Source organism: Anomaloglossus baeobatrachus, chromosome 12, assembly GCF_048569485.1.
Source record: "Anomaloglossus baeobatrachus isolate aAnoBae1 chromosome 12, aAnoBae1.hap1, whole genome shotgun sequence".
NCBI lineage: Eukaryota > Metazoa > Chordata > Amphibia > Anura > Aromobatidae > Anomaloglossus > Anomaloglossus baeobatrachus.
In genome coordinates this window covers 19,419,479-19,445,550 of record NC_134364.1, presented here as the reverse complement: position 1 = coordinate 19,445,550, position 26,072 = coordinate 19,419,479, and the positions used below count along the sequence as shown (strand labels likewise).

At 50.6% G+C, this 26,072-nt stretch overlaps 1 protein-coding gene across 1 annotated transcript in view; it reads left to right on the top strand.

Annotated features, from left to right (window-relative positions):
* Positions 1–26,072, top strand: part of DYNC1H1 (dynein cytoplasmic 1 heavy chain 1) — a 114,742-nt gene that overhangs the window by 25,083 nt on the left and 63,587 nt on the right. The window contains exons 16-29 of the mRNA XM_075330754.1: positions 16,516–16,671; positions 16,782–16,895; positions 16,969–17,079; positions 17,160–17,369; positions 17,538–17,684; positions 17,840–18,006; positions 18,317–18,490; positions 18,695–18,860; positions 18,957–19,145; positions 19,593–19,790; positions 19,872–20,154; positions 20,237–20,337; positions 20,419–20,578; positions 20,667–20,907. Coding sequence (XP_075186869.1) covers positions 16,516–16,671; positions 16,782–16,895; positions 16,969–17,079; positions 17,160–17,369; positions 17,538–17,684; positions 17,840–18,006; positions 18,317–18,490; positions 18,695–18,860; positions 18,957–19,145; positions 19,593–19,790; positions 19,872–20,154; positions 20,237–20,337; positions 20,419–20,578; positions 20,667–20,907 — 2,417 coding nt within the window. The remainder of the gene's footprint in view (positions 1–16,515; positions 16,672–16,781; positions 16,896–16,968; positions 17,080–17,159; positions 17,370–17,537; positions 17,685–17,839; positions 18,007–18,316; positions 18,491–18,694; positions 18,861–18,956; positions 19,146–19,592; positions 19,791–19,871; positions 20,155–20,236; positions 20,338–20,418; positions 20,579–20,666; positions 20,908–26,072) is intronic.

Sequence of the window (26,072 nt, the reverse complement as noted above, 5' to 3'; positions counted from 1 at the left end):
AATATGTCAAGATGCCTGCATCAAGGCAAGGACAATGTTCTGTGTTTAGTTGAATTCCCACACGCTGCACACTGCACTCACGATCCCTGATTTAGAGCTGAGTAAACCACGCTTCTAGTATGGAATATAGCGGTAAATGTGCCAGCGCACTGGGGGCCCGTTACAGCTCCCCAGTGCGTGTTACCTGACGCTGATACCGATCAGGAGGGTGCCGTGGTATGTGGTCTTTGCGTGGGACAAAGTCTTCCTCCTAGCTGATGATAGCAGCTGATGCCGGGTCCCGAGACACAATGCCAGATGGAAGGCTGCTAGGTTTACACAGAGTTAAACTGTCCAGGACTGAAGACTTGGCTGGAAGCTTGTTTTGGGCGTTCGCCCGCCGAGAAGGTAGATCTCGTGGTGGATAGAAAGAAGAGACAGTTACGTCCGCTTCATAGTCAAGAACTGAGCAAGATCCGACGCGCGTTTCGGGGGCGTTACCGGTCCCCTTCCTCAAGGATAGCCCAGTTACTCCTTTAGGAGCTACTTATAGTTACAAGGTTAACTGCTAAAGCGCAGAAACCAAGGCAGGAATAAAAATAAATATATATGTAAATAAAACAACATACAGAATTCATATATATGTAAATAAAACAGCATACAAAATTCATATAAAATTCATATAAAAAACACAGTTAAAAACTTGCAACATATATTAGTGCAGAGATTTTTTAGGGAATTGACTTCAAGAGAATCTCTCAGTAAGATATACTTATATAAAGTGTACTCATATAAAATGTAATATATAAAATATATAAAATATATATAAAATTTTTTTGGTGGCTCAGTGTGCTCCCTATATATAACAGAGAAGCTTTTTCTATTGATGTTCCTCACTTTATGTAATTAAATCATGGCTAATGTTTCTCATATTTCTATTGTGTCTCATGTTTATATATACGCACATACATAAAAAATTTATCAGGGCTCATAGGAACTGTAGTCAAATGAAGGACTTTGAATTGGAAGCTACTTTACTAACTAACAAATTTGTGGAAAAGGGGTATGAGGGGAAATTTTTAGAGGATATATACCAACAAACTAAATTAATTGAGAGAAAAACCCTTCTCCAGAATAAACCTATGGTCTGTATGCCTCACGAAGAAACAAATGAATTAAATGTACCGATCATACTACAATATACAGCACAAACAAAGTCCTTAAAAAATATTGTAAGAAAGTATTGGAACCTCCTTAAGGAAGATAAAATTATTGGGGACCTGTTGCCCCCCTTTCCGAAGTTCGTCTACAGAAAGGCTAATAACCTGGGTAATTTGGTGGCTCCTACTGTACAAAAGAAAAAGAAAAAAACCCCCAATTTAGAAGGTATTTGTAACTTGAAAGGTTACTATCCTTGTAAGAAATGTATTATATGCAAGAATATTCAAAATATCACACGAAAATTTTTTCTGAAGGGACAAGAAGAAATCCCCATCAGAGATTTGATTACTTGCCATACCAAAGGTGTTATTTATTGTATCCAATGCCCCTGCCAGAAAAGATATGTAGGCAGAACAATTAGACCCCTATGTAGAAGAGTGGGGGAACATATTAGAAATATAAAAAATAAATGTACCAAACACCCATTATCAAAACACTATCTGCTGAAACATGGGGGTTCTTTTAAGGGTTCCCAAGTTTGGGGCATACAAAGGGTACTGAGAGATTGGAGGGGGGGGGATTTTATCAGAAAAATGTCGAGGGCTGAGAGCCACTGGATTTTTGAGTTAAATACTTTGAGACCTAGTGGACTCAACAATGATATTGAACTCTTCGCCTTCGACTAAGTTTTTGATTCTATGGATGGAAAAAAGTTATACATCTAATAAAAACTAAAAAACAAAAGGTAAACAGTAAAAAATGGAAAACAGAACATTTTTTAAAAAAAAATATATAAAAAAACATAAAAATAAATTAATAACCACAAATTAAAATTAGTTGGAGGATAGTGGGGAGGTAGTTCATCCCTAGAAGAGTCTAAAGTGCTATTTCAGGTTTTTTATGTATGTGCGTATATATAAACATGAGACACAATAGAAATATGAGAAACATTAGCCATGATTTAATTACATAAAGTGAGGAACATCAATAGAAAAAGCTTCTCTGTTATATATAGGGAGCACACTGAGCCACCAAAAAAATTTTATATATATTTTATATATTTTATATATTACATTTTATATGAGTACACTTTATATAAGTATATCTTACTGAGAGATTCTCTTGAAGTCAATTCCCTAAAAAATCTCTGCACTAATATATGTTGCAAGTTTTTAACTGTTTTTTATATGAATTTTATATGAATTTTGTATGCTGTTTTATTTACATATATATGAATTCTGTATGTTGTTTTATTTACATATATATTTATTTTTATTCCTGCCTTGGTTTCTGCGCTTTAGCAGTTAACCTTGTAACTATAAGTAGCTCCTAAAGGAGTAACTGGGCTATCCTTGAGGAAGGGGACCGGTAACGCCCCCGAAACGCGCGTCGGATCTTGCTCAGTTCTTGACTATGAAGCGGACGTAACTGTCTCTTCTTTCTATCCACCACGAGATCTACCTTCTCGGCGGGCGAACGCCCAAAACAAGCTTCCAGCCAAGTCTTCAGTCCTGGACAGTTTAACTCTGTGTAAACCTAGCAGCCTTCCATCTGGCATTGTGTCTCGGGACCCGGCATCAGCTGCTATCATCAGCTAGGAGGAAGACTTTGTCCCACGCAAAGACCACATACCACGGCACCCTCCTGATCGGTATCAGCGTCAGGTAACACGCACTGGGGAGCTGTAACGGGCCCCCAGTGCGCTGGCACATTTACCGCTATATTCCATACTAGAAGCGTGGTTTACTCAGCTCTAAATCAGGGATCGTGAGTGCAGTGTGCAGCGTGCGGGAATTCAACTAAACACAGAACATTGTCCTTGCCTTGATGCAGGCATCTTGACATATTAGGATTGCTTTCCACCTACCGGCTATCCATCTACCGGTTTCTCAGCTCTTATAATCCTTTTATAAATTATATATGTGGTAATTTAATCTTGAGTATTTTATCAGATCAAGTCCTTATAGGACATTTTTTGCTATATATCGTGACAGCCACCGGCCGGGGCCTCACGATAGTGTAGTCCTATATTGCACTGAGGGATTATTATCATCATTTATCATTTTTTATTTTTTGTTATCAGTATGTATTAGGTTTTTGCATTAAAATAATAATCTTATTATTATTATTGTTGTCTTATATTTCAGCGCTGGTTCGTGAGATTTTTCCAGTATGGTAAAACCTCTAATGTATTTCCTATGCTATACATTCACTGTATGTCGCTATCCTTGGCTAATGTTCCTGGATAAATAGACAACAGCAGCAGAAAGGCTAGGGTGCTAACGCGCAAGCTTTCAATGCTGCTTGGATTGCATGGGCTGCAGTGTTTACTGTCATGCTGTATGCTATACATTCACTGTATGTCGCTATCCTTGTCTCATGCTCCTAGATAAATAGACAACAGCAGCAGAAGAGCAAATGTGCCAAGCCACAAGTTTTCAATGCTGCGTGTACTACATGTGCTGAAGTGTTTATTTGTACTTCATGCTTGTATGACTATTCACTGTACGGTCGCTATCCTCGGCTAGGCTCTTAGATAGCTAGACAACAACAGCAGAAAAAGACAAGTTGCCAATGCACGGGCTTTCTATGCTGCTTGTACTGCATGTCATACGGTTTCAGGACCCCCAGTGCGTGCAATTGCTCAACCGGGGTCTCTGCTATATGTGGCCAAAGGAACCACCTGTGATCTCTGTCCAGAGACAGGGACGAAGTTGCAGTTTTCTTTTTCGCTCCTAATTGGGAGACCCAGACAGTGGGTGTATAGCTACTGCCTCTGGAGGCCGCACAAAGAACTACACTTAAAAGTGTAAGGCCCCTCCCCTTCTGGCTATACACCCTCCCGTAGGAGTACGGATTCCTCAGTTTTAGCTTTGTGCGCAGGAGGTCAGACACGCACGCATAGCTCCATTGTTTTTAGTCAGCAGCAGCTGCTGACTATGTCGGATGGAAGAAAAGAGGGCCCATACAGGGCTCCCAGCATGCTCCCTTCTCACCCCACTGTATGTCGGAGGTGTTTGTAAGGTTGAGGTACCCATTGCGGGTACGGCGGCAGGAGCCCACATGCTGATTCCTTCCCCATCCCTTTTTACAGGGCTCTGGGTGAAGTGGGATTTACTGGTCTCCAGGCACTGAGACTGTGCTCCATCTACAGCCCCTGGAGAAGATGCTGGATGGAGCGGAGTACATCAGGGACATGGCCCTGCTTCCTCAAGGTACTCTGTGTCCCCGTGCATTTGGCGCTCACACCGCAGCATGCTGGGTGTTGTAGTGCGCCGGGGGACATCAGCGCTACGGCGCTTGTGCCATGGCCTCATTCAGCTTCGCTGAAGCAGGCACACTTATGGGAATCGGTCGCGCCGGCCGCTGGGACTGCGGCGCGGCTGGCACTTGTGGTGCGCCGGGGACTTCAGCGCGGCCCGCGCTTTTACGGCGGCCGCGCTGATAACTCGAGTCCCCGGCTTTTGCGGCCTGCTTCCGTTCGTTCCCGCCCCCAGACCTGCCAGTCAGGAGAGGGGCGGGACGCTGGCCAGTGCATCAGCGCCGAGGGCTGGAGTCGTTTTTACATACTCCAGCCCTCACAATCGGCACAGAGGGGACACTGTTTCCCGCACTTCTGTTTGGGAACTCCCACGGACCGCCCCTCTCCACAGACGCCGGCAGCCATTCCTGCTGACACGCTGAGCTGCAGAGGGGAGCCGGGGAGACCCAGACAAGGAATTCTGCGCCTCTTACCCGCTATTCAGCGGGCGGTAAGCAGCCCTCAGGGCTCACCCCCTCTTGTGCCAGTAGTATTCTTAGTATTTTGTTTCTACAAATACTTGGTATTACATAGCGCTGGTCGCCCTTTGGCTATAGACTCTCTCACATTGCAGAGAGCCAGCAGCATGTCGTCCGTAAAACGCAAGGGTGCCAAGGCACAGACATTATATGCTTCCTGCACCGCATGTGGGACTTTTCTACCAGCAGGCTCCACGGACCCCCATTGTGTGCAGTGCTCGGCCCCTGCGGCGCTTGCACAGTCGGGACCTCTGCTGGACGTGACCCAGGGTGTACCACCTGTGAATGCTGTCCAGGTGACAGGAACTGAGTTTGCAGCTTTTGCTGACAGAATGTCTCTCACTATGTCACAAATTCTTGACACATTGCGAGCTAGGCCTGTACTTCAGGCCACGGACACTGTGCAATCATTGCCCCCTGGTCCCCCTCAGCTCCAAGCTCCGGGACGGGCATATACACCTCAGGGTGAAGACTCTGACTCGGACGATGGCCCCGGGCAGCCTAAGCGAGCTCGCTATGACGGGCCTTCACATTCATCTCAATGGTCAGGATCCCAGCGAGATGAATCTATGGGTGATGAGGCGGACGTAACTGATCAGGATTCTGATCCTGGGACCGCTCTCAATCTAGATACACCAGATGGTGACGCCATAGTTAATGATCTTATATTTAACATCAATAAGATGTTAAATTTTTCCCCACCAGCTCCTCTTGTAGAGGAGTCAGCTTCGCAGCACGAGAGAATCCATTTCAGATACCCTAAGCGTACATTAAGCACTTTTCTGGACCACGCTGACTTTAGAGACGCAATCCAGAAACCCCACGCTTATCCTGAAAGGCGTTTTCCTAAACGGCTTAAAGATGCACGCTACCCTTTTCCCCCTGAGGTGGTCAAGGGTTGGACCCAGTGTCCAAAAGTGGATCCTCCAATTTCCAGGCTTGCAGCTAGATCCTTGGTTGCAGTTGAAGATGGAGCGGCACTTAAAGATGCCACTGACAGGCAGATGGAGCTCTGGCTGAAATCCATCTATGAAGCGATTGGAGCGTCATTAGCGCCTTCTTTTGCGGCCGTATGGGCACTCCAAGCTATCTCAGCCGGGCTTGCGCGAGTCGACTCAGTCACACGTGCATTTGCCCCGCAGGTAGCACCATTGACCTCGCAAATGGCGGCATTCGCGTCGTACGCGATTAATGCTGTTCTTGACGCTACAAGCCGCACGGCAGTGGCGTCAGCCAACTCCGTTGTTTTGCGTAGGGCCCTGTGGTTGAGACATTGGAAAGCAGATTCTCATTCCAAGAAGTGCTTAACCAATTTGCCTTTTTCTCGTGACCGATTGTTTGGAGAGCGTTTGAATGAAATCATCAAACACTCCAAGGGTAAGGACTCATCCTTACCGCAACACAGACAAAACAAACCCCAACAGAGGAAGGGTCAGTCTGGTTATCGGTCCTTTCGAGGACCGGGCAGGTCCCAATTCGCCTCGTCAAAAAAGACTCAAAAAGACCAGAGACGCTCAGATTCTTGGAGGTCTCAGTCACGCCCAAAAAGGACAGCCAGAGGAACCGTTGCCAAGACGGCGTCCTCCTGACTTGCGGTCTCCGATTCCCACACCCGCGGTCGGTGGGAGGCTTTCCCACTTTGGCGACATTTGGCTGTCACGCGTCAAAGACCGTTGGGTGAGGGATATTCTGTCTCACGGGTACAGGATAGAGTTCAGTTCTCGTCCGCCAACTCGTTTCTTCAGAACTTCTCCACCACCAGACCGAGCCGATGCTCTGTTGCAGGCGGTGGCCGCTCTAAAGGCGGAAGGAGTGGTGACCTCCGTCCCTCTTCAGGAACAAGGTCACGGTTTTTACGCCAATCTGTTTGTGGTCCCAAAAAAGGACGGATCGTATCGACCCGTCCTGGATCTAAAGTTGCTCAACAGACACGTAAAAGTCAGGAGGTTCCGGATGGAATCCCTACGCTCCGTCATAGCCTCAATGTCTCAAGGAGATTTTCTAGCATCAATAGACATCAAAGATGCGTATCTCCACGTGCCGATTGCACCAGAGCATCAGCGTTTCCTACGCTTCGTCATACACGACGAACACCTACAGTTCGTAGCGTTACCTTTCGGTCTGGCAACAGCCCCCCGGGTCTTCACCAAAGTCATGGCAGCAGTAGTAGCTGTTCTGCACTCGCAGGGTCACTCGGTCATCCCGTATCTAGACGACCTGCTTATAAAGGCACCCTCTCAAGAGGCATGCCAACACAGTCTGAAGGTGGCACTAGACACTCTCCAGAGTTTCGGGTGGATTATCAACTTTCCAAAGTCTCATCTAACCCCGACCCAATCTCTGACTTATCTTGGCATGGAGTTTCATACTCTCTCAGCGATAGTGAGGCTTCCACTGGACAAGCAGTGCTCGCTACGGACTGGAGTGCAATCTCTCCTTCAGAGCCAGTCGCACTCACTGAGGCGCCTCATGCATTTCCTAGGAAAGATGGTAGCAGCAATGGAGGCAGTCCCGTTCGCGCAGTTTCATCTGCGCCCTCTACAATGGGACATTCTACGCCAATGGGATGGGAAATCGACGTCCCTCGACAGGACTGTCTCCCTCTCTCAAACTGCCAAGGACTCTCTGCGTTGGTGGCTTCTCCCCACCTCATTGTCACAGGGAAAGTCGTTCCTTCCCCCGTCCTGGGCAGTGGTCACGACGGATGCGAGCCTATCAGGGTGGGGAGCGGTGTTTCTCCACCACAGGGCTCAGGGGACGTGGACTCAGGAAGAGTCCACCCTGCAGATCAATGTTCTGGAAATCAGAGCAATCTATCTTGCCCTGCGAGCCTTCCAACAATGGCTGGAAGGCAAGCAGATTCGGATTCAGTCGGACAATTCCACGGCGGTGGCGTACATCAACCACCAAGGGGGAACACGCAGTCGCCAAGCTTTTCAAGAAGTCCAGCGGATTTTGACGTGGGTGGAAAGCAGAGCGTCCACCATATCCGCAGTTCACATCCCAGGCGTGGAAAACTGGGAAGCAGACTTTCTCAGTCGCCAGGGCATGGACGCAGGAGAATGGTCCCTTCACCCGGACGTGTTTCAACAGATCTGTTGCCGCTGGGGGACGCCGGACGTCGATCTGATGGCGTCACGGCACAACAACAAGGTCCCAGTTTTCATGGCACGGTCTCACGATCACCGAGCGCTGGCGGCAGACGCCTTGGTTCAGGATTGGTCGCAATTCCGACTCCCCTATGTGTTCCCACCTCTAGCATTGTTACCCAGAGTTCTCCGGAAAATCAAGTCCGACTGCCATCGAGCCATACTCGTCGCTCCAGATTGGCCAAGAAGGTCGTGGTACCCGGATCTGTGGCATCTCACGGTAGGCCAACCGTGGACACTACCAAACCGTCCAGATTTGCTGTCTCAAGGGCCGTTTTTCCATCTGAATTCTGCGGCCCTGAACCTGACTGTGTGGCCATTGAGTCCTGGATCCTAGCGGCCTCAGGTTTATCTCATGAAGTTGTTGCCACAATGAGACAGGCTAGAAAACCATCCTCAGCTAAGATCTATCACAGGACGTGGAAGATATTCTTAGCGTGGTGCTTGGCTCAAGGGTTTTCTCCCTGGCCATTTGCATTGCCAATTTTTCTTTCCTTCCTGCAGTCTGGGTTGGAAAAAGGTTTGTCGCTTAGCTCGCTTAAGGGTCAAGTCTCCGCGCTATCCATATTCTTTCAGAAGCGCTTGGCACGGCTTTCTAAAGTACGCACTTTTCTCCAAGGAGTTTGTCATATCGTTCCTCCTTACAAACGGCCATTGGAACCCTGGGATCTGAACAAGGTTCTCATTGCTCTCCAGAAGCCGCCTTTCGAGCCGTTGAAAGAGGTTTCCCTTTCTCGGCTTTCACAAAAAGTAGTTTTTCTTGTGGCGGTCACGTCTCTTCGAAGAGTGTCCGAGCTAGCGGCGTTATCTTGCAAATCTCCCTTCCTGGTGTTTCACCAAGACAAGGTAGTACTGCGTCCAATTCCGGAGTTTTCTCCCAAGGTGGTTTCTTCCTTTCATCTCAATCAGGATATCACTTTGCCATCTTTGTGTCCGCATCCAGTTCACCAATTTGAAAAGGGTTTACATTTGTTGGACCTGGTGAGAGCACTCAGGATTTACATTTCTCGCACGGCGCCTCTACGCCGTTCTGATGCGCTCTTTGTCCTAGTCGCTGGTCAGCATAAGGGATCGCAAGCTTCCAAATCCACCCTTGCGCGGTGGATCAAGGAACCAATTCTTCACACATACCGTTCTGCTGGGCTTCCGATTCCATCTGGACTGAAGGCCCATTCTACCAGAGCCGTGGGTGCGTCCTGGGCATTGCGGCATCAGGCTACGGCTCAGCAAGTGTGCCAGGCGGCTACCTGGTCGAGTCTGCACACGTTTACCAAACACTATCAAGTGCATACCTACGCTTCGGCAGATGCCAGCCTAGGTAGACAGGTCCTTCAGGCGGCGGTGGCCCACCTGTAGGAAGAGGCTGTCTGACAGCCCGTTCATGTGGTATCTTTTTACCCACCCAGGGACTGCTTTTGGACGTCCCACTGTCTGGGTCTCCCAATTAGGAGCGAAAAAGAAGGGAATTTTGTTTACTTACCGTAAATTCCTTTTCTTCTAGCTCCAATTGGGAGACCCAGCACCCGCCCTATTTGTTCTTAGGGTTTCGTTTTTCGGGTGCACATGTTGTTCATGTTGTTTCTTAAGTTCTCCGATCTTGTTATCGGATTGAATTTGTTTTTCTTCAGCGCTCTATTGGGAGACCCAGACGATTGGGGTATAGCTACTGCCCTCTGGAGGCCACACAAAGCACTACATTAAAAGTGCAAGGCCCCTCCCCCTCTGGCTATACCCCCCCGTGGTATCACGGGTACTCCAGTTTTAGCTTTGTGTGCGAAGGAGGTCAGACATTCCATGCATAGCTCCACAGATTTTAGTCAGCAGTGCTGACTATTTCGGATGGAAGAAAAGAGGACACATATAGTGTCCCCAGCATGCTCCCTTCTCACCCCTGGATGGTGTTGTAAGGTTGAGGTACCTATTGCTGGTACAGGGCTGGAGCCTGACATGCTGTTTTCCTTCCACATCCCCTTGGGGGCTCTGTGGAAGTGGGATCCTGCCGGCCTCAAAGCTCTGACGCCGGGCTCCATCCACAGACCCATTAGAACCTGATGGATGCCGAGCAGGAGTACCATCAGGGACAGGGCCCTGCATCATACAGGTACTCTGTGTCCCCGGCAGGCACAGACGCACTCCGGGCTGGCTGGGCGTTGTAGTGCGCCGGGGACCGTACACTGAGCTGGTGTTCCTACAGTTATCTGGGGGACTTTGTGTTCTGGGAACGCAGCGCCGACCCCCTCTGGACCGGGCGGCGCTGCTGTGACTTGTGGTGCGCCGGGGATCCGCCGTCCGCGCTTTTACGGCGGCGGCGGTTATAAATTGAGTCCCCGGCTTTTGGGCCTAGGACGCCGGCAGCTCCGATCGTTCCCGCCCCCACCCTGTCAATCAGGGTAGGGGAGAGACGCTGTTTCACGGCAGCGAGGAGGGCTGGAGCCTGATTTACATGCTCCAGCCCTCACACTAGGCACAGAGGGAAGCAGGCTTCCCGCTCTTGGTCAGGAACGCCCAGGGCCCGCCCCCCTTCTTCTCTCAGGACGCCGGCAGCCATTACATGCATGTCTGGCTGGAGGAAGGACGCAAGGCTCTGGGAGACCTAGACTGAGGGGCTGTTATTGGCTTTCCTCCTCCTTGCTTTGGTACTAAAACTGAGGAATCCGTACTCCTACGGGAGGGTGTATAGCCAGAAGGGGAGGGGCCTTACACTTTTAAGTGTAGTTCTTTGTGCGGCCTCCAGAGGCAGTAGCTATACACCCACTGTCTGGGTCTCCCAATTGGAGCTAGAAGAAAAGGAATTTACGGTAAGTAAACAAAATTCCCTTCTTTTCCGCTGATATATTGTCTGTGACTATGACTGACATCTTACAGACTTTGCACCCCAAGCAGACCGTGGGCAATATGGTTGCAATGACCCTGGCCGCCCTGATCTGGAGCATCTCAAGGCGCCAGAGTGATTCCAGGCATCCCAGAGAGCAGGCATCCGACACGGTCGACAGTCCCAGATGGCCTAAGCGGGCTCGCTGGCATTAGCCCTCGACTACATCACTGGGCAAGGTCCCAGCTGGAGTACTCTCTGTACGATGAGGCAGACGTAGCTGTTCAGGACTCTGTTCCTGAGACCGCTCTCAATCCGGATACACCGGATGGTGACGCTATAGTGAATAATCTTATTGCGTCCATCAACGAAAGGTTGGGTATTTCTCCCTCAACTCCTCCAGTGGAGGGGTCAGCTTCACAGCAAGAGAAATCTCTATATATTGAGTACTTGTTTAGCACTCTAACTCCAGAGACGCAGTCCAGAAACGACACGCTTATCACGATAAGCGTTTCTCCGACCGTATTAATGAGACACGTGTCGCTCCCCCTGACGTGGTCAGGCGCTAGACCCAGTATCCAAATGTGGATCCCCCAATCTCCATGCTTGCAGCTAGATCTATAGTTGTAGTGGTGGATAGGACTTCACTTCAAAATGCCATTGACAGGCAGATTGGCCTCTGGTTGCAATCTGTCTATGAAGCTATCGGCAGGTCGGCTGCTCCGGCAGTCGCAGCCGTGAAGGCACTCCAAGCTATTTCAGCTAGTATTGCGCAGAGGGTCGCTGTCACAGGTACTCTCGGTCCCAGCAGCGTCTTTAACTCGCAATGTCGGCATGGCGAATCATGCTGTTATTGCTGTCCGAGACTCTACGAGCCGGACGTCAGTGGCATCCGCCAACTCCGTGTTTTTACGCAGAGGCTAGTAGTTGAGAGATTGGAACAGAGGCTGCTTCCAACGAAGTGCTTAACCAGGTTGCCTTTATCTAGTGATAATCTGTTGGTAAGGGTTGAATGAAATCATTCAACTATCAAAGACGACTCAAAAAGCCCAGAAGGGCATAGATTCCTAGCGGGCTCAATTCACGCCCGGGGAAGGCAGCCGGAGGATCCGCTACCAAAGCGTTTTTCCTCATAATTTTCAGCCCTCTCACTCCGCAACCGCGGGGGGGCAGACTCCCCCGCTTTAGCGGCATTTACCTACCGCAGGTTGAGGGCCTGTGAGTGAGAGTCAGTTTGTTTTCAAACTACCGCACCGACCGAGCCGAGGCTCTTCTGCAGGCGGAAAGAGCGGTAATCCCTGTTCCTCTTCAGGAACCAGATACGCATTTTGCCCCGACCTGGTCGTGGTGCCAAAATAGGACGGCTCCTTCCGTCCCGTTCTGGACTTTATACTGCTTAACGAGCACGTGAAAACCAGGCGGTTCCGGATGGCATCACTCCGCTCCGTCATTGCCTCTCTGTCTCAAGGAGTTTTCCTAGCTTCAATAGACATCAGGATGCTTATCTACACGTGCCGATTGCTCCGAGGCACCGGCGTTGTCTACGATTCGTTATTAAAGACGAGAATATTTCGTTTCGTAGCCATACCCTTTGGCTGGCAACAGCCCCACGGGTGTTCACCAAGTTCGTGGCAGCAGAGGGAGCAGTCCCGCGCTCTCACGGTCACTCTGTGATCCTTTACTTGGGCAATCTACTGGTCAAGGCACTCTCCTTTACAAGCATGCCAACACAACCTGAACATGGCGCTGGACCCTTCCCAGAGTTTCGGGTGGGTCTTCAACTTTTCAAGGTTGAACCCAATCGCTGGCATCTCCTGGAGAGTTTTCACACTCTCTCAGCGATAGTGAAGCTTCCGCTGGACAAACAGCGTTCACTACAGACGAGGGGACAGTCTCTCCTTCAAGGAGGCGCCTCATCCAGAGGCGAGTTTTAGCTTTTCCAGACGGTCAAAGACCATCTTCAGAGGAGTCCACTCTTCAACTCAGTGGTCTGGAGCTCTGGGCAGTGTATCTTGCACTGCAAGCCTTCCTGCAGTGGCTGGAATGCAAATAGATCCGAATTCAGTCGGACTATCCACAGCGGTGGCATACACCAACCACCAAGGCGGACTACGCAGTCGACAAGACTCCCAAGAGGTCCGGCGGATTCTGCTATGGGTAGAAGACAGAGCATACACCATATCAGCTGTTCACATCCCGGGCGTACGACACTAGGAAGCAGACTTCCTCAGTCGCCAGGGCGTGGACGCAGGGGAATGGGCTCTGCACCCGTTTGTTTGCAAGAATTCTGTAGACGCAGGATGAAGACGGACGTCGACGTCATGGCTTCTCGGCAACAACAAGGTCCCGATTTTCATGACGCGGTCTTACGATCAAAGAGCTCTGGCGACAGGCGCCTTGGCTCAGGATTGGTCACAGTTCCAGCTACCGATTGCTGCCACACCATCCTCGTCGCCCCAGACTGGCCGGGGAGGTCGTGGTACCGTGATCTGTGGCATCTCACCGTCGGTCGACCGTGAGCACGACGTCATTGCCACCATGAGACGGGCTAGCCAGCCGCGGTCTGCCAAGATCTACCACAACTCGTGGAAGATATTCTTATCTTAGTGTTCTGCTCAGGGAGGGTCTCCCTGGCCATCGGCATTGCCTACTTTGCCTTCCCTCCTGCAATCTGGTTGGGAAAGAGGTTGGTCGCTCGGCTCCCTTTAAGGGCAAGTCTCGGCACTATCCGTGTTCTTTTCGGAAGCGTCTAGCACGTCTTCCTAAGGTGCGCACGTTACTACAGGGGGTTTGTCATATTGTGCCCCCGTACAAGCGGCCGTTAGATCCATGGGATCTGAACAGGGTACTAGTTGCTCTCCAGAAGCCGCATTTCGAGCCTCTGAGGGAAGTTTCCCTTTCGCGCCTGTCACAGAAAGTGGCCTTTCTGGTTGCGATCACGTCGCTTCGGCGAGTGTCTAAGCTGGCGGCTCTGTCATTCAAGGCTCCCTTCCTAGTGTTCCACCAGGACAAGGTAGTGCTGCGCCCTATTCAGGAGTTTCTTCCTAAGGTTGTATCCGCGTTTCTTCTTAATCGGGATATACCCTTTCCTTCCTTTTGTTCTCATCCGGTTCTCCGGTATGAAAAGGATTTACAGTTGTTAGTTCTGGTGAGAGCACTCAGAATCTACATTTCCCGCACGGCGCCCATGCGCCGCTCTGATGCATTTTTTTGTCCTTGTCGCTGGTACGCGCAAGGGGTTGCGGGTTTCTAAAGCCACCATGGCTCGATGGATCAAAGAACCAATTCTTGAAGACTACCGTTCTGCGGGGCTTCCGGTTCCTTCAGGGCTGAAGGTCCATTCTACCAGAGCCGTAGGTGCGTTTTGGGCATTACGACACCAGGCTACGGCTCAACAGGTGTGCCAGGCAGCTACCTGGTCGAGCCTGCACATTTTTCACCAAACATTATCAGGTGCATACCTATGCTTCGGCGGACGCCAGCCTAGGTAGAAGAGCCCTGCAGGTGGCAGTGGCTTCCCCATAGGGGAGGGCTGTCTTGCAGCTCTAACATGAGGTATTTCTTTACCCACCCAGGGACAGCTTTTGGACGTCCCAATCGTCTGGGTCTCCCAATAGAGCGCTGAAGAAGGGAATTTTGTTACTTACCGTAAATTCCTTTTCTTCTAGCTCTTATTGGGAGACCCAGCACCCGCCCTGTTGTCCTTCGGGATTTTTTTGTTGTTTGCGGGTACACATGTTGTTCATGTTGAACGGTTTTTCAGTTCTCCGATGTTACTCGGAGTTAATTTGTTTAAACCAGTTATTGGCTTTCCTCCTTCTTGCTTTGGCACTAAAACTGGAGAACCCGTGATATCACGGGGGGGTATAGCCAGAAGGGGAGGGGCCTTGCACTTTTTAGTGTAGTGCTTTGTGTGGCCTCCGGAGGGCAGTAGCTATACCCCAATCGTCTGGGTCTCCCAATAAGAGCTAGAAGAAAAGGAATTTACGGTAAGTAACAAAATTCCCTTCGTCGCTCGGCTCCCTTAAGGGACAAGTCTCAGCGCTCTGTGTTTTTTCAGAAGCGCCTAGCCAGACTTCCACAGGTACGCACGTTCCTGCAGGGGGTTTGTCACATAGTCCCTCCTTACAAGCGTCCGTTAGAACCCTGGGATCTGAACAGGGTGCTGATGGTTCTTCAGAAACCACCTTTCGAGCCAATGAAGGATATTTCTCTTTCACGCCTTTCGCAGAAAGTTGTCTTCCTAGTAGCAGTCACATCACTTCGGAGAGTGTCTGAGCTAGCAGCGCTGTCATGCAAAGCCCCTTTCCTGGTGTTTCACCAGGACAAGGTGGTTCTGCGTCCGGTTCCGGAATTTCTCCCTAAGGTGGTATCCCCCTTTCATCTCAATCAGGATATCTCCTTACCCTCTTTTTTGTCCTCATCCAGTTCACCAATGTGAAAAGGATTTGCACTGGTTAGATCTGGTGAGAGCACTCAGACTCTACATTTCTCGTACGGCGCCCCTGCGCCGCTCGGATGCACTCTTTGTCCTTGTCGCTGGCCAGCGTAAAGGGTCACAGGCTTCCAGATCAACCCTGGCTCGGTGGATCAAGGAACCAATTCTCGAAGCTTACCGTTCTTCTGGGCTTCCGGTTCCCTCAGGGCTGAAGGCCCATTCTACCAGAGCCGTGGGTGCGTCCTGGGCTTTGCGGCACCAGGCTACGGCTCAGCAGGTGTGTAAGGTGGCTACCTGGTCGAGCCTGCACACTTTCACGAAACACTATCAGGTGCATACCTATGCTTCGGCAGATGCCAGCCTAGGTAGGCGAATCCTTCAGGTGGCGGTTGCCCACCTGTAGGAAGGAGCCGTTTTACGGCTCTATTACGAGGTATTATTTTACCCACCCAGGGACTGCTTTTGGACGTCCCAATTGTCTGGGTCTCCCAATGGAGCGACAAAGAAGGGAATTTTGTTTACTTACCGTAAATTCCTTTTCTTCTAGCTCCAATTGGGAGACCCAGCACCCGCCCCTGTTCCCTTCGGGCTGTTGTTCTTTGTGTACACATGTTGTTCATGTTGAATGGTTTTCAGTTTTCCGAACTTCCTTCGGATTGAATTTACTTTAGACCAATAAGTTTCCTCCTTCCTGCTTTTGCACCAAAACTGAGGAGCCCGTGATGCACGGGGGGGTGTATAGGCAGAAGGGGAGGGGCTTTACACTTTTAGTGTAATACTTTGTGTGGCCTCCGGAGGCAGTAGCTATACACCCAATTGTCTGGGTTTCCCAATTGGAGCTAGAAGAAAAGGAATTTACGGTAAGTAAACAAAATTCCCTTCTTTTAACTCTCAAATTGCTGCATTCAAAAAAGCATCGTGTGCACGGATTATGCACAATCTTCATTGTGCAGGGGACGCATGCGCTTAAGCTGCAGTGCTAGACGCAGTGTAAATGCATGAAATTACGCAACGTGCGCGCACAGCCTTAGACAGGTATTGCGGTGTCCTGTGACTTATAGTACGAGGTGGTGGCACAAAGTGCAGAACTGTAGTGCTCTGTTTGCCCGTATGGGGCTCACACTTATGTATTTAACACTTTTGTAAATATGGTAAAGAAACACTCCTCAACAAAAAAACTTGTTTAACCCTTTCAGGGAAGCCTGCGACCTGAGGAAGCCCTCCAAGCCCTTACTATATATGAAGGAAAGTTTGGCAGACTTAAAGATGACCGAGAAAAATGTGCTAAAGCCAAAGAGGCCTTGGAGCTGACGGACACTGGGTTGCTGAGCGGCAGTGAAGATCGGGTTCAGGTGACTCTGATTTTTTTTTTTTTTTTTTTTTTTTTGCTGCACTCCATATAAAAGCCAAGGGATAATTCATGATTTGGTTACAAGGCACTTAATGCTTTTCTGACATCTAGGTTGCTTTGGAAGAACTGCAAGATCTCAAAGGCGTCTGGTCAGAACTCTCCAAAGTGTGGGAACAGATTGATCAAATGAAGGAGCAGCCATGGGTGTCTGTCCAACCACGCAAGGTACGTATCCCCCTGGAAGAGGCATCTCCACTACACGCACGCTGGATTACTTGGGTGTCTATCCTTCTTGCAGCTCCGGCAGAGCCTGGATGGGCTGCTGAACCAGCTGAAGAACTTCCCAGCTCGCTTACGGCAGTATGCGTCCTATGAATACGTCCAGAGACTCCTGAAGGGTTACATGAAGGTGAGATGTCGTATTTGTGGGTGAAGTTACTGTTCAGTGGATGTCGCGAATACTAAGCTACCATCCACTGCCTTCCCCAGGTAAACATGCTAGTCATCGAGCTCAAGTCTGAAGCCCTGAAAGATCGGCACTGGAAGCAGCTCATGAAGAGACTTCACGTCAACTGGGTGGTGTCGGAGCTCACCCTGGGCCAAATCTGGGACGTCGACCTGCAGAGGAATGAGGCAATTGTCAAGGATGTTCTTCTGGTCGCTCAAGGAGAAATGGCCTTGGAGGAATTCTTGAAGCAGGTAATAAGACTGGTGGTGACTAATGTACAAAGTCCATGATTTGTGACATGGTGTCTGCACAGACGTGTGTGGTAATACGGTGTGCCCGCCTACAGGGAGCATGGCATTGTATGACTTTGCTAGTGGATAATGTATCCCTAATCCGTTTGTTTCCTCTGTCCCCCCCAGATCCGTGAAGTGTGGAACGCCTACGAACTAGATCTGGTCAACTACCAGAACAAATGTCGTCTTATCCGCGGCTGGGACGACCTGTTCAATAAAGTCAAGGAGCACATCAACAGCGTGTCCGCCATGAAGCTTTCTCCTTACTACAAGGTAACTTCCCACACAAGGGTCGACGTCTCCAAGACTTTCACACTGTACCTGATAGTGGCCCCCGCTCCGGTACACCAACCCAACCATACAGGATCATGAATCATCACCTCCCTGGAGCTGTTCTTGCATTTACACATTGTCGTGTTCTTTGTAAGGTGTTTGAAGAAGACGCCTTAAGCTGGGAAGATAAACTGAACAGGATCATGTCCCTGTTCGACGTCTGGATCGATGTCCAGAGGCGCTGGGTTTACCTGGAGGGAATCTTTACTGGCAGCGCCGACATCAAACATCTGCTTCCTGTGGAGACGCAGCGTTTCCAGAGGTAGCTACGTAAATTTTTTTTTTTTTTTTTTTTTTTTTTTTTTTTTTTTTTTTTAAGCCTCATCTTTTATATGTGTACACACGCTCACTCAGTCACTCTCAAACACTTGCTCACACTCTGACACTATTTTACAAGAGGGTCCACTACCAACTGTGCATTATACTGTGGAGGAGCAGCTAATATCAGCAGAAACCCCCCCCCAATTCATATTAACTTGACCTAATCTACCAATTTTTTGCACAGGGTCTTTGCACCCAAATCCTGCTGAACATGTGAACAAGCCTCAATTTGTCTCTTGTCGTCCTTGCAGCATCAGTACAGAGTTTGTGTCTCTGATGAAGAAGGTCACAAAGTCTCCTCTGGTCATGGACGTTCTGAACATCCAAGGAGTGCAGAGATCTCTGGAGAGACTGGCAGACCTGCTGGGCAAGATCCAGAAAGCCCTTGGAGAATATTTGGAAAGGGAGCGTTCCTCATTTCCACGGTGAGTTCCGAATCTGTGGTTATAAATTATCGGCCGAAGTTAGAAATTACATCCCCTAAATTTGTAATTCTTCGATGTGAGCAGAAGAACACCCCTCTCCTCAAAGATCTACTGCTTAGTCTCCAAATTGCCATTGACGTTAAGTGACGTTCTGTAGTCCCGGCTCTGAACAGGATCGGTTTTTCTCTTTAACCAAAATTTTAGATTCTACTTTGTCGGTGACGAGGATCTTCTGGAAATCATTGGCAACAGTAAGAATGTGGCCAAACTACAGAAACACTTCAAGAAAATGTTTGCCGGCGTTTCCAGCATTATTTTGAACGAAGACAGCTCTGTCGTGCTGGGAATCTCTTCGCGGGAAGGAGAGGAGGTAAGAAATACACGGATACGCACCGAGGACAGCGACATCTACTCCGCACTGAGTATTACAGTAAATGCATCATCTGGATTATGTGCGTTCTCACAGGTGATCTTCAAGACTCCCGTGTCCATCATCGAGCACCCGAAGATCAATGAGTGGCTCACTCTTGTGGAGAAAGAAATGAGGGTCACGCTGGCCAAGCTGTTGGCGGAGTCTGTGACGGAAATTGAAATCTTTGGGAAATCCACAGCCATTGATCCGGCTACCTACATCTCCTGGATTGACAAGTACCAGGTAAGTGACAAGAGTTGTCGCTTCTTCCTAATACACTGGAGTCTGCGCGATAACAAGATTCTGCGTCTAAATGGCAGCACAGACCAGTTGTGGTCCATGCCGATCACTGCTCCTGTCTTTAAACTGGGAAGATGGTGCAACCTGTTGTCTCAAAGCTCCTGTGTTCAGTATATGAGCTGGTGCTGTAAGGTTTCATGTCAGTGCTGTCTGCCATATCTGATACAGAAGCTGAGGGGACACAGCAGGGACCCTCTGTCCTAGTTCATATAAATGCGCAACCGGCAGCATGGATCGTGGTTGCTCCATCCTAGGTCACATACATGTGCAACCCCCAGCGTGGATCGTGGTCACGCTGTGCTGCCATTGAGAAGCAAAATACTATAGAAGCCATTCTGGCGCACACTCCTGTTAAACACTTCCCATTATTTCTTTGTTCCTTACCTGTAGGCTCAGCTCGTGGTCCTCTCGGCTCAGATTGCCTGGTCTGAGAACGTGGAGTCTGCTCTCACCAGCATGTCCAATGGCGGCAGTGACTCCAGCCCCATGCAGGCCGTGCAGGTGAACGTGGAGGCCACATTGAATGTCCTGGCTGATTCGGTGTTGATGGAGCAGCCGCCTCTGCGGAGGAGGAAGCTGGAACACTTAGTAAGTTGTGTCTGTTATTATCGACTTGATCTGATGGCTACTTTTCTTCTGTGTTTGGCTAATGAATATTCTGCTCCACAGATCACAGAACTGGTGCACCAGCGGGATGTCACCAGATCACTCATGAAGATCCGAATTGACAACTCAAAGTCATTCGAGTGGCTGAGCCAGATGCGGTTCTACTTTGATCCCAAACAGACCGATGTTCTGCAGCAGCTTTCCATCCAGATGGCAAATGCAAAATTCAACTATGGCTTTGAATACCTGGGCGTCCAGGATAAACTTGTGCAAACCCCTCTAACTGACCGATGCTACCTGACCATGACCCAGGCTCTGGAGGCCAGGCTCGGAGGGTCACCCTTTGGTAAGTCTATCTCTTGTAACATCTGTATGATCGTTATTTACTGTAGGGTTTGACTTTTAATCGTGGATACTTTGTCAATCAGGCCCTGCGGGTACTGGAAAGACTGAATCCGTCAAAGCACTTGGACACCAACTTGGCCGATTTGTGCTGGTTTTCAATTGTGATGAAACCTTTGACTTCCAGGTAAGTAATAATGTGAAGCTGTTGTTGCTCTGATTCCATAACTTTGCTATGGTTTCCACTTGACCATCATCTTTCTTCCAGGCTATGGGTCGCATCTTTGTGGGTCTCTGCCAGGTCGGAGCTTGGGGATGTTTTGATGAGTTCAACAGATTGGAGGAGCGCATGTTGTCTGCGGTTTCGCAGCAAGTTCAATGCATTCAGGAGGCTCTGAGGGAACACTCCAATCCAAACCGGGACAAAAGTAAGTGATGGCAAACTTTTAATGTTGGGAGGTGAAGTAAGGAAAACTTTAGGTCACCAGTTACGTAATGTGATCGTTTATCCTCCAGCTCTCACAATCACCTGTGAACTGCTGAACAAGCAAGTGAAGGTCAGCCCTGACATGGCCATCTTCATCACCATGAACCCTGGTTATGCCGGAAGATCCAACTTGCCAGACAACTTGAAGAAACTTTTCCGCAGTTTGGCCATGACTAAACCCGACCGCCAGCTCATCGCGCAGGTCATGTTGTATTCCCAAGGTTTCCGGACCGCCGAAGTGCTGGCCAACAAAATTGTGCCATTCTTCAAGTAAGTGAACGTGAAGCTGCAACATATGGACGACCAAGTGTTTTGGTTAAAATCCCATCTCCTCTCCCCGCTACTAATTAAATTTCTTCGGCGCTCCATTGGGAGACCCAGACGATTGGGTGTATAGCACTGCCTCCGGAGGCCACACAAAGCAATTACACTAAAAAGTGTAAGGCCCCTCCCCTTCTGGCTATACACCCCCAGTGGGATCACTGGCTCACCAGTTTTCAAGCTTTGTGCGAAGGAGGCACACATCCATGCATAAGCTCCACTGTTCAGTCAGCAGTAGCTGCTGACTATATCGGATGGAAGAAAAGAGGGCCCATACTAGGGCCCCCAGCATGCTCCCTTCTCACCCCACTTGTGGTTTGTAAGGTTGAGGTACCTATTGCTGGTACGGAGGCTGGAGCCCACATGCTGTTTTCCTTCCCCATCCCCCTGAGGGGCTCTGAGGAAGTGGGATCGTTCCGGCCACCAAGCCCTGAGGCCGGGCTCCATCCACAGACCCATAGAACCTGCTGGATGTGGAGCGGGAGTGCCGTTCAGGGACAAGGCCCTGCAACTTTCAGGTACTCTGTGTCCCCGTATGGCAGGCCACGCACACTCCAGGCTTGCTGGGTGTGCTAGTGCGCCGGGGACTGTAGCGCTGTGCGCTGGGCTTATAGTCCCTGCAGATCACTGGGGGACTTTACGTGTGGGGACCGCCGCGCCGACCGCCCCTGGAGCGGCGGCGCAGCTGCGACTTGTAGTGCGCCGGGGACGCGCCGACCGCGCTTTTACGGCGGCGGCGCTTCTAACTTTAGTCCCCGGCTTTTTGCGGCCTAGCGCCGCTTCGTTCCCGCCCCCACCCTGTCACTCAGGGACAGGGAGAGACGCTGTTCTATAGCAGCGCCGAGGGCTGGAGCCTTATTTGCATTCTCCAGCCCCCTTTACTAGACACAGTGGGCGCCGGGTTCCCGCTCTTGTCTCGGGCACGCCCTCGGCCCGCCCCTCTCCTCTGGACGCCGGCAGCCATTCCGGCACGCAGAGCGGGAAAACGGAGACACTGAGCTACCAGCACAGGATTCCGGCGCCACACACCCGCTTTTGTGCGGGCGGTAAGCGGCAACTAAAGTGCTGACCCACTAATGCCGAAGTGTCCTGTTGTACTTTCTTCAGCGCTCTATTGGGAGACCCAGACGATTGGGGTATAGCTACTGCCCTCCGGAGGCCACACAAAGCACTACACTAAAAAGTGCAAGGCCCCTCCCCTTCTGGCTATACCCCCCCGTGGTATCACGGGTACTCCAGTTTTCAAGCTTTGTGCGAAGGAGGTCAGACATTCCATGCATAGCTCCACAGATTTTAGTCAGCAGTAGCTGCTGACTATTTCGGATGGAAGAAAAGAGGGCCCATATAGGGCCCCCAGCATGCTCCCTTCTCACCCGTAGATGGTGTTGTAAGGTTGAGGTACCTATTGCTGGTACAGGGGCTGGAGCCCCACATGCTGTTTTCCTTCCACATCCCCTTGTAGGGCTCTGTGGAAGTGGGATCCTGCCGGCCTCAAAGCTCTGACGCCGGGCTCCATCCACAGACCCATAGCACCTGGTGGATGCCGAGCAGGAGTACCATCAGGGACAAGGCCCTGCATCATACAGGTACTCTGTGTCCCCGGCAGGCACAGACACACTCCGGGCTGGCTGGGTGTTGTAGTGCGCCGGGGACCGTAACGCTAGAGCTAGTGTTCCTACAGTTTAACTGGGGGACTTTTTTCTGTGTTGTGGGAACGCAGCGCCGACCCCCGCTGGACCGGCGGCGCTGCTGTGACTTTTAGTTCGCCGGGGACACGCCGACCGCGCTTTTACGGCGGTGGCGTTTATAAATCTAGTCCCCGGCTTTTGCGGCCTAGGACGCCGGCAGCTCCGATTCGTTCCCGCCCCCACCCTGTCAATCAGGGTAGGGGAGAGACGCTGTTTCACGGCAGCGACGAGGGCTGGAGCCTGATTTACATGCTCCAGCCCTCTCACTAGGCACAGAGGGAAGCAGGCTTCCCGCTCTTAGTCAGGAACGCCCAGGGCCCGCCCCCCCTCCTCTCTCAGGACGCCGGCAGCCATTACATGCATGTCTGGCTGGAGGAGGGACGCAAGGCTCTGGGAGACCTGGACTAGGGGGCTTTGGAGATCACACACCCGCTCTTAAGCGGGCGGTAAGCGGCTTTTCAGCTGGCCCCTCTAGTGCCTCAGTGTGTATTAGTGTACTGTGTCACTGGACATATATATATTTCCTTATTGCTTGCACTGTGAGGTCGCTTCCTGGCTGTATACCCAGATCGCTCTGAGGAGGCAGCAACATGTCATCCACAAAACGCAAGGCTGCCAAGGCTAGGGCTGTGTACACTGCGTGTGCTGCATGTGGGGCTGCTCTACCAGCAGGCTCCAAGGACCCCCATTGTGTGCAATGCTCAGATCCGGTGCTGCTTCGCCAGCCGGAGTCAGGAGAGATAGTGACCCAGGCTGAGACGCCTGTAAGTCCTGCCCCGGTGTCAGGGACAGACTTTGCAGTTTTTGCTGATAATATGTCTGTGACTATGGCAAAAATCCTTGAAACTTTGCAATCCATGCCTGGGGCTCAGTCTATGGACACGGCGAGGTCTCTGTCCTCTAATCCCCCTCAGTTGGATTTAATCCAGACTGCAAGGGGGTCCCTGGCTTCACAGGCTGAGTATTATGACTCAGATGATAGCCCCAGCCACCCTAAGCGGGCTCGCTGGGAAAGACCCTCAACGTCATCACACTGCTCAGGGTCTCAGCGCAATCAGTCGCTCTGTGATGCGTCTGATGAGAGTGATCAGGAGTCTTATCCTGGAACCCCTCTCAATCTGGATACCCCGGATGGGGACGCCATGGTAAACGAGCTTATCTCAGCCATCAATAGACTGTTGGATATTTCTCCCCCAGCCCCTTCTGCAGAGGAGGCAGCTGCAGAGCAGGAGAAGTTTCGTTTTCTCTATCCCAAGCGTAAATTAAGTGCTTTCTTGGATCACTCTGATTTCAGAGAGTCAATCCAGAAACACGACGCTCATCCAGAAAGGCGTTTCTCTAAACGTTCTAAGGATACACGTTTTCCTTTCCCCCCTGATGTGGTCAAGCGCTGGACCCAGTGTCCTAAAGTTGACCCCCGATTTCCAAACTTGCAGCTAGATCCATAGTTGCAGTGGAGGATGGCGCTTCACTTAAGGATGCCAATGACAGACAGATGGACCTCTGGTTAAAATCTGTCTATGAAGCTATCGGCGCGTCGTTTGCTCCAGCATTCGCAGCCGTATGGGCACTCCAAGCTATTTCAGCAGGGTTAGCAAAAGTGGATGCTATCTTACATCCAGCGGTGCCGCAAGTGGCGTCCCTTACCTCGCAGATGTCCGCGTTTGCGTCTTACGCTATCAATGCGGTCCTAGAATCTACCAGCCGCACCTCAATGGCGTCCGCCAATTCGGTAGTTTTGCGCAGAGCCTTGTGGTTAAAGGACTGGAAAGCAGATGCTGGTTCCAAAAAATGTTTAACCAGCCTGCCTTTATCTAGAGATAGACTGTTTGGCGAACCATTGGCTGACATCATTAAACAGTCCAAGGGTAAAGACTCTTCTTTGCCCCAGCCCAGATCAACCAAACCTCAGCAGAAAAAATGGCAGCAGAGGTTTCAGTCCTTTCGAGGTTCGGGCAAGACACAATTCTCCTCGTCCAAAGGGACTCAGAGGACGCAAAGAAGCTCAGATTCCTGGCGGGCTCACGCGCGCCCCAAGAAAGCAAATGGAGGAACCGCTTCCAAGGCGGCTACCTCATGACTTCCAGCTCCCCCCCCTCCGCATCTCCGGTCGGGGGCAGGCTCTCCCGCTTTTCCGACATTTGGATGTCACAGGTCAAAGACCGGTGGGTGACAGACATTTTGTCTCGCGGGTACAGAATCGAGTTCAGTTCTCGTCCTCCAGCTCGGTTCTTCAGAACCTCCCCACATCCAGACCGAGCAGATGCCCTGCTGCAGGCGGTGGACTCCCTAAGAGCGGAAGAAGTAGTGGTTCCTGTACCGCCTCAGGAACAAGGGAGAGGGTTTTACTCCAATCTCTTTGTGGTTCCAAAAAAGGACGGCTCGTTCCGTCCTGTTCTGGATCTAAAGCTGCTCAACAAACATGTGCACGCCAGGCGGTTCCGGATGGAAACCCTCCGCTCTGTCGTGGCCTCAATGTCTCAAGGAGACTTCCTTGCCTCAATAGACATCAAGGATGCTTATCTCCACGTGCCAATTGCTACAGAACATCAACGTTTTCTACGTTTTGTGATAGGAAACGAACATCTTCAGTTCGTAGCTCTGCCATTCGGTCTGGCGACAGCCCCACGGGTTTTCACCAAGGTCATGGCGGCAGTGGTAGCGGTCTTGCACTCTCAGGGACACTCGGTGATCCCTTACCTAGACGATCTACTTGTCAAGGCACCCTCTCAAGAGGCATGCCAACACAGTCTACATGCTACACTGGAGACTCTACAGACGTTCGGATGGATCATCAACTTTCCAAAGTCGAATCTGTCTCCGACACAATCACTAACGTATCTTGGCATGGAGTTCCATACTCGAGCAGCGAGAGTGAAGCTTCCGCTGAACAAGCAGCGGTCACTACAGACAGGGGTGCAATCCCTCCTTCAGGGCCAGTCGCACCCCTTACGGCGCCTCATGCACTTCCTCGGGAAGATGGTGGCAGCCATGGAAGCAGTTCCCTTTGCGCAGTTTCATCTGCGCCCACTTCAATGGGACATTCTCCGCCAATGGGACGGGAAGTCAACGTCCCTGGACAGGAAAGTCTCTCTTTCCCAGACGGCCAAGGACTCTCTACAATGGTGGCTCCTTCCCACCTCATTGTCTCAGGGAAGATCCTTCCTGCCCCCATCCTGGGCAGTGGTCACGACAGATGCGAGTCTGTCAGGGTGGGGAGCAGTGTTTCTCCACCACAGGGCTCAGGGGACGTGGACTCCGCAGGAGTCCACCCTTCAGATCAATGTTCTGGAAATCAGAGCAGTGTATCTTGCCCTACTAGCCTTCCAGCAGTGGCTGGAAGGAAGGCAGATCTGAATTCAGTCGGACAACTCCACAGCGGTGGCATACATCAACCACCAAGGGGGGACACGCAGTCGGCAAGCC